The 17,795-nt window shown below is 32.6% G+C and overlaps 1 protein-coding gene across 3 annotated transcripts in view; it reads left to right on the forward strand.

Annotated features, from left to right (window-relative positions):
- The window catches only part of LOC130901620 (receptor-type tyrosine-protein phosphatase T), a 53,354-nt gene that overhangs the window by 24,070 nt on the left and 11,489 nt on the right, over window positions 1-17,795 (forward strand). For all 3 annotated transcript variants that reach the window (XM_057813109.1, XM_057813110.1, XM_057813111.1), the window contains exons 4-7: window positions 11,833-11,920; window positions 16,524-16,600; window positions 17,168-17,302; window positions 17,360-17,497. In XM_057813109.1, the coding sequence (XP_057669092.1) occupies window positions 11,833-11,920; window positions 16,524-16,600; window positions 17,168-17,302; window positions 17,360-17,497 (438 nt within the window). The remainder of the gene's footprint in view (window positions 1-11,832; window positions 11,921-16,523; window positions 16,601-17,167; window positions 17,303-17,359; window positions 17,498-17,795) is intronic.

The following is a 17,795-nucleotide window of genomic DNA, read 5'->3' on the forward strand; positions in this document are numbered from 1 at the left end:
AATGGAAATTCTCTTCATGGACGTCAAATAAGCATTCGGCAGCCTTAAAAGGAGGATAAGGGATATACAATAACCAAAAGTACCCCAAAAAATGAATAGGATTAGTGGAAATAATTAATAAAATTGTTTGGGACGAGTATTGACAAAATAAAGAGGAATTCGAATGTAATATCGATAGAAATATCAATAAATCAAGTCTTGAAGACACATTAGAAAAAATTGTTAGAGTGACAGGGAAAAGAAGATTCAAAATTAATCAGAAGAATAACAAATACAGGGTGTTCCGGGTTTTGATGCAAAAAATTCGAGAGTGGAAATTTTCTCATACATCTCCTCGTTTCTTAGTTATAGGCATTTAAAGTTACGAAATCAAAATTTATATTTACTACACTACCATCTGAAGGTCAGGGACCCAATGGTTAACAATCCGTAACTTGAACTTGTACAAGAACAACCTGTGCAATCTAAATATAGCAATTTATTAACCAAAAGACACTCTTTGTTTTAACTCGATAAAATCAATGGTTTACGAGATATTTAGATTTTTAGATCGATGTTAATGCCAAGAAATCCGTTTGCCATAAAGAGACATTCTGAAAAAAATTATTAAAACACATTCAAACATGTCTGTATAATGTCGAACATCGTGGAAAAATTGAAATGTATCAACATTTAGTTGGTTAGGCTACAAATATCAAATAAAAACAAAAAAAAACTATAATATACATACTTCAGGAGTCTACGTAGGATATTTCTTTAAAGGAATCTTGGAAGAGCATTCCAAGATTCTACCTTATAGCGTCACAATTTATTTACCGGTGCTGCTCATACCAAGCTTTTAAGAAGCTATTCATTAATATTTTTAGAGGATTGCAAAATATGACTTCAACCTTTTAAATTCCGAAGATTCAGTTACAAGAATGCGTTATTTTGAAAATATATAAAGTTAGTCTCTTAAAAAAATTTGTAGTTTTGGTATATCTCAAAGTATATAGCATCACTAGGTCATCACTGTTGGACTAATGAAGACATACGATTTATCTGCATAACGAACATCCAAGCTGGCTGACAATATTTGTTTGGTGTGAATTCTGTGATGGTTAGTAGATTTATCAAAGTTTTTTCAGCTGATACGACAAAAATAATGTCCGCTTTTCCAATTTTCACAGTTTTTCGGCCTCTATATTGACAGAAATTCAACAGAATCTGGATTTAGTTACGCATTTGCCATTGAAAAGCTTCATTATTCCAAAATACATATCTATTATTGCCTTGATTTGTTTGCGTATCGATTTCGCTAAGCGAAACATGATTATACAACAAAACAACGAATGTTAAATAACTTTTCGGCCAGAGGCAACGGCCAAACGTTACCTCTCGATACGAATGACACCCAATTAGAATAAACAAGGCTAGTTTTCCCTGTTAATTTCGATCAAACTTCATACAATGTAAAGGGTAATGATATAAATGTTTAATATAAATTAAACTCAAGTAATAATTACAGAGACATCATGTTGTTAAGCACCTATAAAGCTCTACCCCCTATACACCCGAAAAATAATTAAAAACAAGCTTTTAATATTTATTAATAAAATGAACTAACAAGCTAAAAAACTTTTTAGTATTTTTAATTCGAGATTCATTATTTTCTCTAATCGTTACCCCTTGTTGACAGCTTTAATTAGCAATTTATCCCTGTCGTTTCGTCTTCTGTAAACGTTATTTACTTTGTTTCCCCGCGGTCCATCCCCCAAAGGTACATTGTAGACGGATAAGGGCTTCAGTACAACAGGGTTCGTTCTGGTATTCTGAGGCCGTCAGCGATATGAAATTTTCATACACCCTCATACCATTAACCCCTCGGCACGTGCTCACCTTGGTATTGGGTCATCTATCTAATCAATCAGACATAATCCACATTCATAACAAACGTTGCATATTCACACCGTCAAGACGAATCAAATGAGTCTAAACTCGATGGGGTTGCGTCGTTTATTTGAGTACGGAATCCTATGGCGATCTTTTCCATTATAAAACTTGGAGACCGGGAAGTGGATCAAATTTAACGCGGAAGATTTGATTACACAAATGAAGTAATTGGTAGTAATTAGATCTCGATTCACGGTTCAAAGATATCTGGGTTCGTAGCCTCATGGAAATCTTCATTTTCCTAAATACACAGTTCTTTCCATCAGTGTCAATTCTTATATGAGTTAGGTAAGGGTTTTATTGACCCATAATGCTTGAGCGTTTGCTCCATCTATCACATCTTTACCAATAATTCCATTGGGTATTTTTACCTTCAAGGAAAGGATAGTTCAAACGTTTTAGAGAGTTGTATCTTAGTGAGTATTGGAGTAATAGAGTAGATTCTATCATGAAATTGTAATAATTTCAATCTAGTTTAACAACATATTGAAGTAATTTCACACATGCAGTTTAAAACTATTAAATTAGACAAACAACGTTAGTAGAATCATAATTAACCTATACGAATTTCTTTTATAAAAAATTTCATTCTAATACTGTTTGCATTACTAATTGAACATGAAATATTTGTTCACTTCATTTATTTATAACCATAAAGCACCATATTTATTATGGTAATCAATCTTAATAACGCCTATTGGAAAATTTTCGTCGTGATATGTAAAGCTATAAAAATCTCATTCACCCTAGTTTTACGGCATTTTTTCTATATTGAAAGAATTCAATTAAGGCGAAGTATCATTTTGTTTTTCATAAACGCTATTAATTTTGATTTAATCCTATAAAAGGGTTTCGAAAATCAAAATCTGACTAGCGAATAGAGATCTACAATGGATCAATAGGTCAAAGTATAAGCGAAATCGATTCATGTCGTTTACGCATTTGCTCAACTAAACCTGTATCTAAAAAATTTAAACTGAAAGAAAAATGTTTGGTATGAACGTTAATGTCTGCTTTAATAACCAATCTGAGGTACTATAATATACTTTTAAGCCAGAAGTTACACGTGACAATAAATTGTTAGAAAGGTTATCACGCAAGAAAAATATGGATCTCCACGTATATTTTTACCGAGGTTTTTACTATACAGTAATACCTCGACTTACGCGAATTCGGAGATACGCGGTTTTTCATTTTGATTACCGCGCGCTTCGGCTCTATCGCTACGTCCTCTTAGTGTTCAGTTTGTGACAGGTTTGAACGTGTTCCGCGTGGAATTGTTTGACGTGCGCAGTGCGTTTTACTTATAACCTCTAATTATGTCATCTAAAAGAATGAAAAATGCATTTCAGCCTAACAAGAAAAGAAAAACGCTGTCATAGGAGTATAAACTGTGAAGAAAAAATTAAAATTTGTGAAATTGGCAAATAAATTTGACCTACCGGAATCAATACTCCGAACAGTTATAGAAGGTAAAGAAAAAATTATGAACCCTGTGAAAGAATCTCAATCTTTGAATTCAAGTATCATGAACTAAGAGTGAAAAAATTGTCCTGTTGATCAAAGTGTGCTTTCAAGCAAAGCTGATTTTTGAAAAACTAAAAACGTCGTTGTAATCGGTATAACATCGAAGAGAGTGGAGAAGCGGAAAGCGCGGATAAAGAAGCTGTATCCAGGAAAACTCAAGACAATGATAGATGAAGGTGGCTACACTAACCAAACCATTTTCAATGTAAATGAAACTGGCCTTTTTGGAAGAAAATGTCTAAAAGAACTTTTATGAAGAAAAAACTTTGCCAGGTTTTAAAGCCAGATCCGATTGATAGTAATGGTTGGTACAAATGCAGCTAGAGATTGTAAATTGAAACCTCTTTTAGTTTATCGCTCAGAAAATCCAAGAGGCTTAAAAAATAAATCCAAAGCTGATTTGCCTGTCTTTGGAAGTCTAATGCGAAAGCTTGTGTGACAGCTTTTCTTTTTAAAGACTGGTTTGGTCATCATTTTATTCCTGAAGTCGAACGTTACTGCAAATTAAAATAAATCCCATTTAATGAACCAGGTCATCCTCCCGCAACTCTAATTAATTTCGATCCACGTGTGGAAGTTATATTTTTGCCAGCAAATACTACCAGCTTGCTTCAACCAATAGACCAGGGAGGCATTAAAACATTCAAAGCTTACTACACAAGACGGTCATTTGCACTATGAGACAAAACAATGAGCTTTCTGTTAAAGACTTTTGGAAGCAATTCAATGTTTTAGATGCTGTAAGAATTATTGGACAATCTTGGAATGAGGTTTCACTCTCCATGGTGTCTGGAAAAAACTGTGTCCATTTTTTTCCACCACTAAAATCCAAGGAGAATCAGTTTCAGTTCCTGAACAAATCGATAGCATAATAAAGAAGTGGTCGATATCGGCAAACAATTAAATTTAGAGGTCGATAATGATGACGTTTAAGAGTTGCTAGATTGACACAATGAAGAGCTAACTAATGACGAGGTTATAGAAGTGCGTAATTATGACGAAGACATTGAACAAACTGATTCGCTAGAACCAGTTGTATCGGTAAATCAAATGACAATTGCAAACTTAACAAAAAGTCTCAATTACAGGGGTTACAAATTTTAGAAAAAATAGATTCTTATGAAGAACGCGTTTCTATTACAAAACGGGAAATAAAAAAATTACTGGTATGCTACGAGTAAATTTTGCGTGAGAAGAAGAAAAACTTAACTCGTCAGGCAACAACAAAATAACTTCGGTTTAGGTTACTTTATTCATAACAATGTAAATTGTTTTTTGTCTTTCACTTCATTAAACATTTTCCTTCTAAATGATTGTTTTCTTCAAACTCCGGTCCCGATTAAGCATACTTTATATGTATTTATATGCAAAGTTGAACCCCGACTTACGCAAATTCGACTTACACCGCCGTAAGTCCAACAAATTAAATTAATTAATTCATCAACTTCACTATGCTAAAGTATGCTTTGGGACATACATGGAGTTGCATCTTCTAAATTATCCTGTTACTATGTCCATTGTTACGGTTGGTCTAGTGGGTACAATCTTACCTAACCTTATTAACATCAAGGTCATAGGAGAGTTGTACCGTAAAAGAAAAAATTTCCAAATTTTAGGTTAGGTTCGTTTTGTACCCACTGGACCGATGGGTACAATGAACTCAAGATAAAAAAGCATAGAATCATACAAAATGAAAAAATGTACCTACGAAGTTTTGAACCGAAAAATTTATATGACTAAAATATGTAACGATTATCACTCAAATGCCCCAAAAGATGAAATAAAATCAATAATTTATTGACATTATTCTTTGAAATATTTTCATTATATTGCATGCAACCAATACGTAGAATATAATTGAGCATGCAAGTATAAAGATGTCTATTGGAGTTTAATGTATTCATTCATATATCATCAAACTCAAGTGTCTAAAAACACTGACCCCTATTGACATCCAAGCTTACTAGCACCAAAAAACAATATAATGCATGTTTTAGTTCTTGATTTTTAAAAGAAGAGGTTTGCAGCACTGTCGAGCTCATACACTTGCCAACAAAGCTGCAAAGTTGTAAAAGATTAATCCATCTAGTATCCGACCCCATGAAGTTTTCACCTAATTTATACAGCACTTATTTCCTAATTTCACTTAACATATTAGAAGGTGAAAACTTGAGAGATCATTGAATTCAACGTAGACGTGGATTAAACGTCGTAGATCAAGTCGATGGTTTTTTTTCATAATAGTGAATGAACAAATAGATTTATTAGTGTACTGAGCTACAAAAATGTCTACATCCAATAAATTCTTCATAAACAGTGAAGCCGATCGATTATCAAACACCTACAGTAAAAAAATACGGAAACGAGTTTCAACAAATCCCGTACGAGAGAAACAATTCCAGTAAACTTATAATTTCGAACTTCTCTTCGAAGTTTTTCGACCGTAATCACAAGATATATATCTAAAGTTTATCTCTGTCTTTCTAAACTTGTTTATATGCTACTCTATAAGCCAAACATCAATTGTTTTTTGTTTGCGTTCGTTCTAGATGTAACTTCTCCAACTTACCGGAAAATATATGTGAAAGCACCGTTTTCCGTTGTTAACCGAACTTGATGGATTTATATCCCATAAAAAAACTTCTTGAGAAATGTTCTACGGCCGATGTTTTATGCATAATATCGAACCCGTATGATTCGTAGTCTCGAACCATAGATGGCAGAGTTGAATAGCAACAGTCAATTACAAACAGCCAACTTCTAACGCGAAAAGTTACTCGTGTGAAAACGGCCTTATTATCGATTGTTTTTAAAAAGCTTCAACGTCTATCTGCGTCGAAAAAATAAACAAATAATAATCTGAGCAGGTTATTCAATAAACATACCGATAAAAATAATATTTCGGGATAACATATATTATTAGTATCTCGATTAAATGTAGTTTGATTGATTTGTACAAATATAAACACGTATTCGTGACAATTAATGATTAGGTATTCCATATTTATTTGGATTATCGATATCTGCATAAATCCGACATTGCATAAATATTTATTCTATACGTCAACCACTAATGGATTTTGAGCGGTATCAGTTTTTAAAAAGTGCATTTAAAAATGATTTTTTTTAACCCTATACGAAGGGGATAGAGGGTTCGAGAGGTCAAAACTTGATTCAGACTTGGCTCAATGTTTTAGAAGACTAGGTTTGTAAACTAGCTTTGATTCAGTCTTATCTATTTACGTTACACAAATTATAGTTATTTGAAATCATCAGAATGCTTCACTTGGTTCCTTAAGCTATTCTTGTCTTAATATTTCCAATAAACGTATCACCATTATCAATTTTAACAAATTAAGGTTATAAAGAAGCTTGTTATACAAAGTTGTTGTGTCCAAAGACATGTAAGTACAGTCTTGATCAAAGCTGAACTACCCAGTCATGAGACCTAGCTAGCAGGTATGGCCAAAGCTAGTTTACCAATTTTTGGACCAATTCAAATTGAACAGTCACTTGCCAAAGCTGATTTTTCTAGTTTTGGAGCATTCCTGGTGTATCAATTATTAGAGAAAGATAGCTTTTTCAAACTTGACCAGAAAATATGTAAACACATTCATTACCAAAGCCTAACTGCCCAGTCATAAGCTAATGCTGGCAAAAATGATCTATTCTACACCAAGAAGTCTTAGACTAGATCATTAATTAGCTAAAATGGGTCCATCAGCTTTAGCTCAAGCTTGAGTGACCATATGGATGGCTTAAACAAAGCTACCAATTTTTGGACCAATTCAGCTTGATCAGTCACTTGTCAAAGCTGATTTTCCTAGTTTTGGAGCATTCCTGGTTTCTCAATTATTAGAGAAAGATAGCTATTTCAAACTTGACCAGAAAATATGTAAACACATTCATTACCAAAGCCTAACAGTCCCGAGTGTGCCCAGTTATAAACTAATGCTGGCAAAAAAAAATGATCGGTTCTATACCAAGCAGTCTTAGACTAGATCATTAATTGGCTAAAATGGGTCCAACAGTTTTAGCTCAAGCTTTAGTAACTATACGTATGGCTAAAACAAAGCTACCAATTTTTTGACCAATTCAAGTTGATCTGTCATTTGCCAAAGCTAATTTTCCCAGTTTTGGACCATTCCTGGTTCGTCAAGTTAACAAGAAGTTAACTCCTCCCATATTGGCTTAAGCAACTTCCCAGTCGTACGTCAGGTCTGGAGAGGAATAGAATGAGTCAATTTTAAATAAAGCAATCGGGAACTGTTGATTTGTTAACCATAGGATTGCCACAGGATATTGAAGTTACAAGGGAAGCAGTATAAAAGAAACCAAATACCAGCATTGGACGTCGAGTAGAGGTGTTTAAGCTTCTTGTCCTGTTACGATTGAAAATGAATTTATCCAAACAATCCGAGCAAGGAAAATCAGTGGATAGACAAATGACAATTACCAGAGCGTGTCGCAAAGAGAGGTTAATCCGAGCAGAAAGTCTTGTTGTATGTCTGCTGGAATAAAGAAGATTTAGTGTTTAGTCAATTCCGAGGTATATAATGGACATCTGATACCAATATATGAAGTTTTATTGGAAAAATATTCTTCATTTTGTACGATCATTTAATAAACAAAGTGAACATTGAAAAGCAACATTATTTATAGGATATCTTTACAAGTATTTTGTATGTGGCCTTTATTACATTCTTTTTTTACTTTTGTCGTTGCTTGTTTGTGAGTGAAGCCGCAATCTCGCGAGCTTTGATTACAAATTTTGGATCATGAAACTACCCATCAATGATATTTGTTACTAGATTGTATCAATAGAAAAAATATTTACACCCTGCGGGTAGTTAATAACAATTAAATCGTTCAGGACAATTTATTATCCTGATAAATGATCCTTTATCTGATTGTAGTGTCGAGAAAAATGAGAAAATCAAATGTAGGTAATAAAATCCACGGTACGTCAACAGTTTACGAAGATGAATTGTCGAATGAAATTCACTCGTGTTTTCAATTGGAAAGCGAAAAATACAATTAAATTATAGATTTTTTATAATTATAGAAAGAATAATTGAAAAATAAAAGCAAAAAACAAAATTGGGATTGAATTGATGATTACGAATTACCCAACTTAGTAAAAGAATTGCGGTTTAAAGGAAAGTTCTTCTATAGTTTTCATTTTCTTATCATCCATATTTTTGGGTCAATAACTATGAATTTAAGGTTTGCAAGCAAAAATATGGCTGGGAGCTTTGTTTTGGAGACATTTTTTTGGTCAAATTTCGACGCTTAGTAGTATCTCAGTAGGGAAGCGTTTCCACGACAAGCCAATTCTATATAAAGTTGAAGTAGATAAAATTTCTCACATCTCTTTCATAAATCGTTGTTTCGACAAACGAACTACCACGAGAGGGCTCCGAAGCTATATTTCAGGACTCAGTATACTTTACATGAACTGCCTCATCCTCTTCAGTTAGTTCAATCTACGTTTTTCGAGTTGGTACAGGTTCTGTAATTGATAAAAGATATGGGTCAGATATTTATGCATGAAGTGTTTGAGTTTCATCTTTGTACACACATTCTCCGACGGTCTGAACAACCGGCGAAGAGGTGAACCCCAGTCTGCGACTGCGACGTCGAATAATCCTTCCTCAGTAGTATTTGTGAGATCTGTCTCAATTCTAACTGCACGACCCCTCACAGGTGCTGCTTTTTTGCAGCTACATACTTTTGCGCAGGTCTTAAAGCATCTGCATTGTACGAGATGCAGCAATTCGGGAAGAGCAGAGGCTTGAAGAGAGGTGATTAGCTTAAGGTATTTTTCTCAACCCCCAACCATTGCTGCACCTGGTGATACATCCTAAAACTACGTTGTGCAGCTGGTGGGGGTAGTGCAGCTGTTTTTATTGAGGTCTTGAAAGCTGCCTTCTCAAAATTAATGTATCTGTATGCTGTAAGGTTTATTGATGGTTTACTCCTTCATGTGTGCCCATAAACGTTGACCAGGAATCTTCTCACTACTGCTGTAATGCTTTTTGGAGTTGTCTCAGGGTTTTTGAAAACATATACGTTTTCCAGAGTGTGGATAGGAGCGTAGGTGATAAGAGGAACGTAGCTCAGTTCTGGTTTCAGGAAAATAGATGAGGATAACCAACAGGTCGATGTCCTCTCTAGCAATCGCTACAGTATATTTGTATGATACCAAATCTTTGGTTGGAATTACTTATTTATTTCGGAACGGGTAAGCAACTTAACTAAACCTCTCTGCTATTAATACAGTTCAAATAATCACAAGAAAAACTATTTTTTCCACAATGAGAAACATTATCATCATCATTTTATCCTTTTATCTTTACGTAGTTTAGTTATTAATATTGAATAAAGATTATTTGTGATCCTCTCTTATATATTTTCAGTTTTATATAAATATTCACCTCAGAATCGTGAAAATCGAATAAAAGAAAGCTCTTTCTCCTTGAAAGTCCCGAAGTCGTAAATTCCCTAAGGGTTTTCGTGATATAACTAGACATAAATTCCCATGTGCGTGTTCTGGATTTCTTTCTATTTTACTTTCTACTTACTTTTTTCATAAAATATTCTCGATCTAGATAATCTTTTATTTCAAGTGTTGTTGTTTCAACAAGCTTCCTTATATTGTTCGGAAGAGAAAAATAAGAGAGAGGAGGAGAATCAAAGACGTAATTGCATTTCATATACTTGTTTTGAATCAAGTATATGGTTATAATATGTTGAATACGAAATTTATACAGTCCGTAAAATTATTTCAGTAATATAAATTGACATTCTCGACTTGAACATGCGATCCTACTGTGAATATAGAATAGAATTAAATCATATGAGTACAGAAATTCGTTATAATGCAATCAGTATTCTAATACAGAGCTATAGAATTAATTAAATCACATTCTAAAGGGTCAAAATATAGTTTTCCTTATTTGTATTAAAGAAGTTGTAGATATGAAAAAAATTTACAAAGCTACAGTCCATTTTTTGTCAAAGTTTCACGTCGTAAATTGAAAACAAACGGCTAAATTAAACTGTTTTCGCAATAAAAAATTGTTCCATATAGTTGATAATTAAAACTGCAGTTTCTGATAGATCTTTTCACGATAAATAAAATCCTTTCCACAACTAAAAACACTTTTTCTTTAAAATTATTTATCGATTAAGATAAGATGGTAACTTCTAATCTAATCATTTGGTTTTTTTACATATTGTATACAAAACTTAATGTAATAATTGAAACCCGTCCATATTTGTTTGCTTTGATCAATCAACTGAACAAATATCAAGTAAACATCGATTTCAAATTCGCAATTCACAATGCGGTAAAACTGACAGTTTTAATTGACTTAACAGATGCGACATATGCAAGGTCGGTTAAAATGTGGATGCATTTAGATAAACCACAAAATATCCAAACAACTATATGATATTCCAAACCGAATAGAGAGTTGAAATACTACGAGAGGTAAAAACATAAACTAGAACCACCATCTATTGACGAAATGTGGTTCTATTATTTTTGAGGTTAGAAGTTTTCCACGACATAGAGGCAGTCAGTCAAGTAGTCTTGAATTGACAGCGATATAAATGAAGAAGTAATTTGGACTTGCAAATGGTATAAAATTCAATTAATTGAAATAATTGTAAATATTAGTGTGTATATATATATATATATATATATATATATATATATATATATATATATATATATATATATATATATATATATATAGGGATGAATAAAATAGTAACCCAGAAGTTTTTTAATACTATCTGTTATTTTCCATTCCTTGTCACCAAATTTCTTGTGAATAAAGTTCTATGATATGGTATTCACACTTCAACATAGAACTGAAATTATTCCAACTTATGCGGAATGAAGAATATAAAAGAAAGATTTTAGATTTAGTTCAGTGGAACCGACTTCTTTGCTAAATAAAAAAATGCTGTGCACTATAAATATATAGAGTTTTCAGATAAGTTTTTGGGTCTATAGACTTGGAAATATTTCGAAATTTATCAATATATATTGCTATAAATCTTCAATTCGTTATTTCTCTTTGAACAACATTTACCAACACAGCTTCTTTTCATTTATTCCTTGGCTTTTCTGTCTTCTTCTTCACATATTGAATTGTCCGAGTTATATTTTCAGGAACTCTGTAGTATAAATGCATAAAGACTTTATCAAATTATTCAGTGAGAAGTATAAAGTACAAAAAGTAGTAAGAAAAAATGACGTGTGCAGGAATCTTTTGAAATCTCTAGAATGAGTTACATTCAGATTATTATATACCATTAACTGTAAAGTATCATGAAACTAAAAAATTTCTGTTGTTGCAGATTGCCATCAAGGTGGAAACTCATTCTTGTAGGCATGGAACTAAAAAGAGTAATTTAGAAAAGAATCAAAACCAAAGATGCATTCCTTGTAAGTATAAATAATCATCGTCCATGTTGTTTATCGACCCCTGATATGTGAAATTACCTTTCCAGATCGTGGCTTTTTACTTTAGGCTTATCCACTGTCATTATTTTTGTTTTGGTTATTGTTAGAACAAAACTTCCATTCTCCTCGTATATTCTGTTTAGAACAACCACCATTTCTTTTTCAGTTGCTGCAAACATAGAGAGTTTCTCATTGTCACAGATGTTAAACAGTATAATTGATAAAACACATCTTCTTCTTTGTAGGTAGGTTCTATTTTGACAAACGTGGTACTTTCCTAGTAAAAATTTTTGATTAAGTAAGTGATCTAGAACGCCCAGTTGGTGGAATACCTCCCATAATCTATTCTAACAAAGTCGAAAGTCTTGTTGTACTCTATAAAGCATATTTTTTTATCATTTGTCTATGGTTGACATTTTCGTTTCGAGTGCCTCTACCCTTCAAAAAACCTGCCTGTTCTTTTGCGTTGTCCACGTAGTATCTAAATCGATTATTAATAATAAATGTGTAATGGAATCATAAACGATGTTGTCCAATCTTTGCTCTTCAGAATATTCTCTCTATTTTTCTGTTATTTGTTAGTTAGCAGCATTGCATGATTACGAAATAGCAAATCTATAGATATAAGATAATTACTGAGTGTTTAGAAAATGCAATTTATATTTTTTATATACTGAGAATGCTGCTAAATAATTTTTTGACTGTATTTGTATTAAACCAAATCAACTCTCGGTTATATTACTTAAGACACGTTCTCACGAATCGATTTTAGTTATTGACAAGCATATTTTCATTCGATTTTGTTTGATCAATAAAAAAATCGTTCAACTAAAATCGATTCGTGAGAACGCGTCTTATCGAAAGTGGATTTACTTCACAATTCTCGCTCTCAAACGAAGAAAATGGTTACGTTGAATCTCATTGTAACTATGGCAACTATAGTGAGGAAGGTAGATCGAATTTTCTGCACATATATACATAATCCTAATTCCATTTCAACGTAATAAATATTGGAACGTGTCAGAATTAATTGAACATTCAGATAAAAGTTATTTTATACAAAAATCGATAGACTAATAAACAAATATCTAGTTTATTATTTCAATATTATGAATACCTCATTATTCTTGGTACGGATCAAATCAAACAGAAGGTGAACTCATCAAAACTTCGTAATTGATTGAATAATCAAATTAGTTATTTATCAAATAAAATTACTTTGAAGTTTCAAAATATTGCAGTTTCAATAAATATGAATAATATGCATTGATTTGGTTTTATATTTGATTGCTCGCAAATAGTGTGCCTGGTGTATCATAGACGTACGAGGATTATCTAAAAAATTTCCAGCCTAACAAATAAACAATATATTTATTGTCAATAATTATTTTTTTTATTCGACATAGTCCCTTTTAAGTCTATACCCTTAGTTCACCTTTTTTCAAGTGAAACTTTAATGTCGAGAAATAGTTAAAAGTCACTGAAAACCAGATCTAGTAAATACGGTTGATGGTAAACCAATCCGAAGTACAATTAGTGTCATGGCGATCTCCGAACTGTGAGAAGGTGCTTCGTACTGCTGGAGCAAAAATTCCATTCCTTATTTGAAATTTCTTTTTTTTTTATCAAGTCTTTATCAAGGAAACCGTCTTTAAACTTTTACAGATTCTCTCTTTGTAATCCACTGTCTTCACTGTTAGTAAACTTAGTTGAGGATCAAGTCTTCATCTACAGATATCGATTGATGCGAAAAGTCCAACTTATTTTGTTTAATCTGCATGAATAAGACCCGGGAAATGATCATTCAAATGGGGTTTTAGTCCAAGATAAGCAAATTCGGCACCCAACGCACGGTTCTTCAAAAGCTCATGTATTTGGTCAAGTGTTCATTATACTACAGTTGTACCAAAAGTACAAGAATTTCCAATTTTTTTAACACATTTTTCAAGACGTTGCTGCAACTTTTCTATTTCAACGTCGAAGAAATCTCCTTGAGGAAACGTTCGATCTAATTTCAGACTTCATCGTCGCTCTTGAAGCGTTTGCCTCCCTCCTATTAGTTTGGTTGATAGATGTTATAACTAAATCCTGGCTGAACGAGGGGTGGTGCTAGTTTTTTCAAAAGCTCTTGTGTTTGACAAGCGTATGGTCAAGCATCGTCTTCTCCGGAAATTCTGTAATACTTGCCAGAGTTTGATCAATGTTACACAACATCTGTCTGAGTTTATTGTCGTTCTAGGTTGCATGAAATCGATAGGGCGTATCTCGGTGCGACTGCGTTTATTTGAATTTCTTTAGTGGCGCCACTGTCGATTTTGTTTTTTTTTTCGGGAATCTAATGCCTATGCTTCATCTCAGGCCAAGGTGAAACTTTGAAACTTTCAGTAGCTCTTCTTGTTTCTTCTTCTTATTACATCCTGATGCAATAGCTACTCTACCATCTTCCTTCTTCTTCTTTTCAGTTCTGCCAGAACTCTTAACTACATTAACTTCTCTATTATTACAATCTTGAGACATATTAACGTTACCACACGTCCATTGCTTCCAAGGTTGAACGCTGGTATGATTACATGTTTCGTGTGGTCGTTCCAGTCGTTGTCATTGGAACGTTGGCCATGAAAGTCGGTTCAAAGGAGTACCCAGCATTGCCACGTTTTCTTTAGGTAAATTTAGGAGAGGTTCCAGCCTTGGTCCAAAGTTGAAAGGTGAATGTTGTGTAGGCAGTAGTGTATTCAATCACATTTTCATTACATACCTGTATATTGTGACAATAATTAGAACGAACTGTTTGAAAATAAAATAGGGGAGATAAAAAAGACGAAAATTCAAATTTCTCCACTCACTTTTTCGATCAATACCTCTCTTGTTTGCATTCACTCTCTACAACTCTTAAGTGTTTATTGATTCGTCAATCCACGAACTATTTTTTTATTGCGAAAATCCCAAATCAAGTCTTTAATATCAAGGTCAGAAACTCCATTTATAATCCGGTCAATTTAGATATTCGAAATTACATAAATTCCTATCAAGATGAAAATCAGTAAAATTGTTGAAAATACAATTGAACATAGAATTTGAATGTTTCCCAGCATTCCCGTGCATGGAAAAAATTTTATTCAAGGTCAAAGGTCGAAAAAATGAGTTTTTCGCAATTTTCAGCGAAGCAGTGAGTTTTATCATAAAAACACCTTAGACAAAAATTGTAGATAATAATATTATCTACAAAAAACGTATCAATACTTTTTTCCTACAAGACACTGTTTCTGAGATATAATGATTCAAAAAGTTGATGGTTTCACCAATATATTTTCAGCAGTAAACTTTTCTTACAACATTGAATTGAATCGAGACTTGTTGTGAGTATTTATAAGAAATTTCTGTCGACTGCTGGGAACTGTCATAAGTTCATCAAATAAATTATCAATTAACGAAGATGTTGCTAAAGTTCGACTATGTTGGTATGCAGCTTTTACAACTTTTTGAATCGTTATATCTCAGAAACGGTGGCTCGTAGGAAAAAAGTATCCATACGTTTTTTGTAGATAATTTTACAATCTACAATTTTTGTTGAAGATATTTTCATGATAAATCTTACCGTTTCGCTGATAATTGCGAAAAACTCATTTTTTTGACCTTAAAAATTTTTCCATACACGAAAATTAAATAATTGTAATGATTTTCAGCTTGATGGGAATTTATGTAGGTTCACTCTTATTTTTTGGTCTAATTTGACCGGACTATTATACGATTATCATATAAATTTGTTTCATTCAATATGAGAATTCTTTTAGATTACCAAATTACATATCGTAATATATTTAAATAGATTCATTGGAAATATGAGAAAATAGATGTTATTGAAAATTGACTGCATTCTCATTAGGAATCTATTAGAAAGTTTACGTTTCTTTTCTGGTTTTCGTTCTTCTCTGACAACGAATTTGAATTCCTCGTAAGACGTTTTTACCAATTAAAATATGATTTCTTCTTCAAATTATTCTAGTTCATTGTTTTGACTGCTTTTCGTCTTTTTATATATCCGCGCCCGCCTTATATTGTTACCACACTACTTAAAAGTAGAAATATAGGAAAGAAATGTCGAAAAATAAAAAGAAAAGTTCTAAAAGGTAACGTTTTAAGACACGACAGAGTAGATAAAAGCTTTCCAAGATGTTTCCTCGATGTTTTCACTCATAAAACATTGTATAGATTAAAATATTACATTCCATTTGTAACCAAAGAACGATATCATAGATGGCACTGTACTAGTAATGATTTGCTTATTTAACACCCCGCGAAATACAAATACGAATGCTATTTCGGTTATTATTAGGTCCTCGTAATATGATTTACTTTGTCAGCGAAAGCACAAACTCAAATAGACATAGATTCAAGAAAATTTATCTGAATTGATCTGTTTTTAGAAAATTACGTACATAACTATTTATTGGAAGAGAATATTCTTCAATCCATGCTCAATATTCGTACTAACTTATGAGGCAAGATGTAGAAATCGATATTGAGTTGAATAATATCAAATAAAAAATTATCCCAAATAATTATAAGTATGTAATTTTTTTTTCAGATGATTATAATAGAGTAGTATTAGATACTATAGAAGGGGAACACGATACAGATTATATTAATGCTTCTTATGTAGATGTAAGTATTTTTTTCCATAATATATCTTATCCTTAACACATTTTTTATATTAAACCAACATAAAATCTCTTCATAAATTGAATCTCGATTAACTCAACTCATAACTTCAACTTTTTGAAATATTAACGGAAAGTTTGTAATTCTCTGAACTAAGTTTGTTTGGTTTAAAAAAAAAATCAATAAGCACTGTTAAAAACGTCGTCTATATTCTCTTTTGGTTGATGGAGACAGCGCACATCCAGGTAAACTCCGAGAAGTTGCTGGCGGCCATTCCTTTCATCGTTCATGTGTGGTAAATTTGCACCAATATCTACAGATTCTGGTGCAATTGATCCTCGAAGTTGTATCTTCTTTGAACGAGCTGCTACAAGCAGAAATCGGTTATAACTCTTTGCGTTCTGGAGAAACTATATCAAAATAAGAAAACTTCTATCGTACGTCCCATGAAACATACCAAAGTGAGACTTGTGCTTTGTAGTTTCTTCCTTTCTTCATGTTCTTAATTTGAGTTTATTAAATTGAAATCGAGATGTGCATTTTTTTGGAATATCTTATTTTATTTTCCAGAGTTTATTGAAACCTAACGCGTATATAGTAACACAGGGTCCAACCGAGGAAACAGTGACAGATTTTTGGCGAATGGTATGGCAGGAGAAAGCTAGTTGCATAGTCATGTTAACAAAAACTTTCGATTTCATTCGGGTATGTTAACTTTCACAATAATATAATAAAAATGTTATTTCTAATAATTTTTTTCAGGTTATGTGTGTTCAGTATTGGCCGGCATCTAAAGATATAGTCGAAGCTTATGGAAGAATCAATATAGAAATACTTGAAGAAGAGGAATTGGCCAATTTCCATATAAGAACGTTTAGATTGTTCAAAAAAGAAGATAATGTAAGTTTCTTTCAAATATTACCTCGATATGTACGTTTTAGTGGTATTTGACAGCAAAACATATTTGAATTCTGATTCAAAACATCCATCCTTGGTCCAATCACATGTACACTGAAACCAAATTAATGTATTCGCAATATGCCATGTATTTAATTTTTGATTGAGTTTTGATAATTTATTTGGACATCTTTTAATCCAAGCTTAACAGTGTTAAAAATTTTCTAGTGACCATATTCTTGACTAAAATCAATCGATATCTAATTTTCACCTTGAATCAACTCTATTATATCCACCAAAA

This window comes from Diorhabda carinulata, chromosome X, assembly GCF_026250575.1.
Source record: "Diorhabda carinulata isolate Delta chromosome X, icDioCari1.1, whole genome shotgun sequence".
Taxonomy (NCBI): domain Eukaryota; kingdom Metazoa; phylum Arthropoda; class Insecta; order Coleoptera; family Chrysomelidae; genus Diorhabda; species Diorhabda carinulata.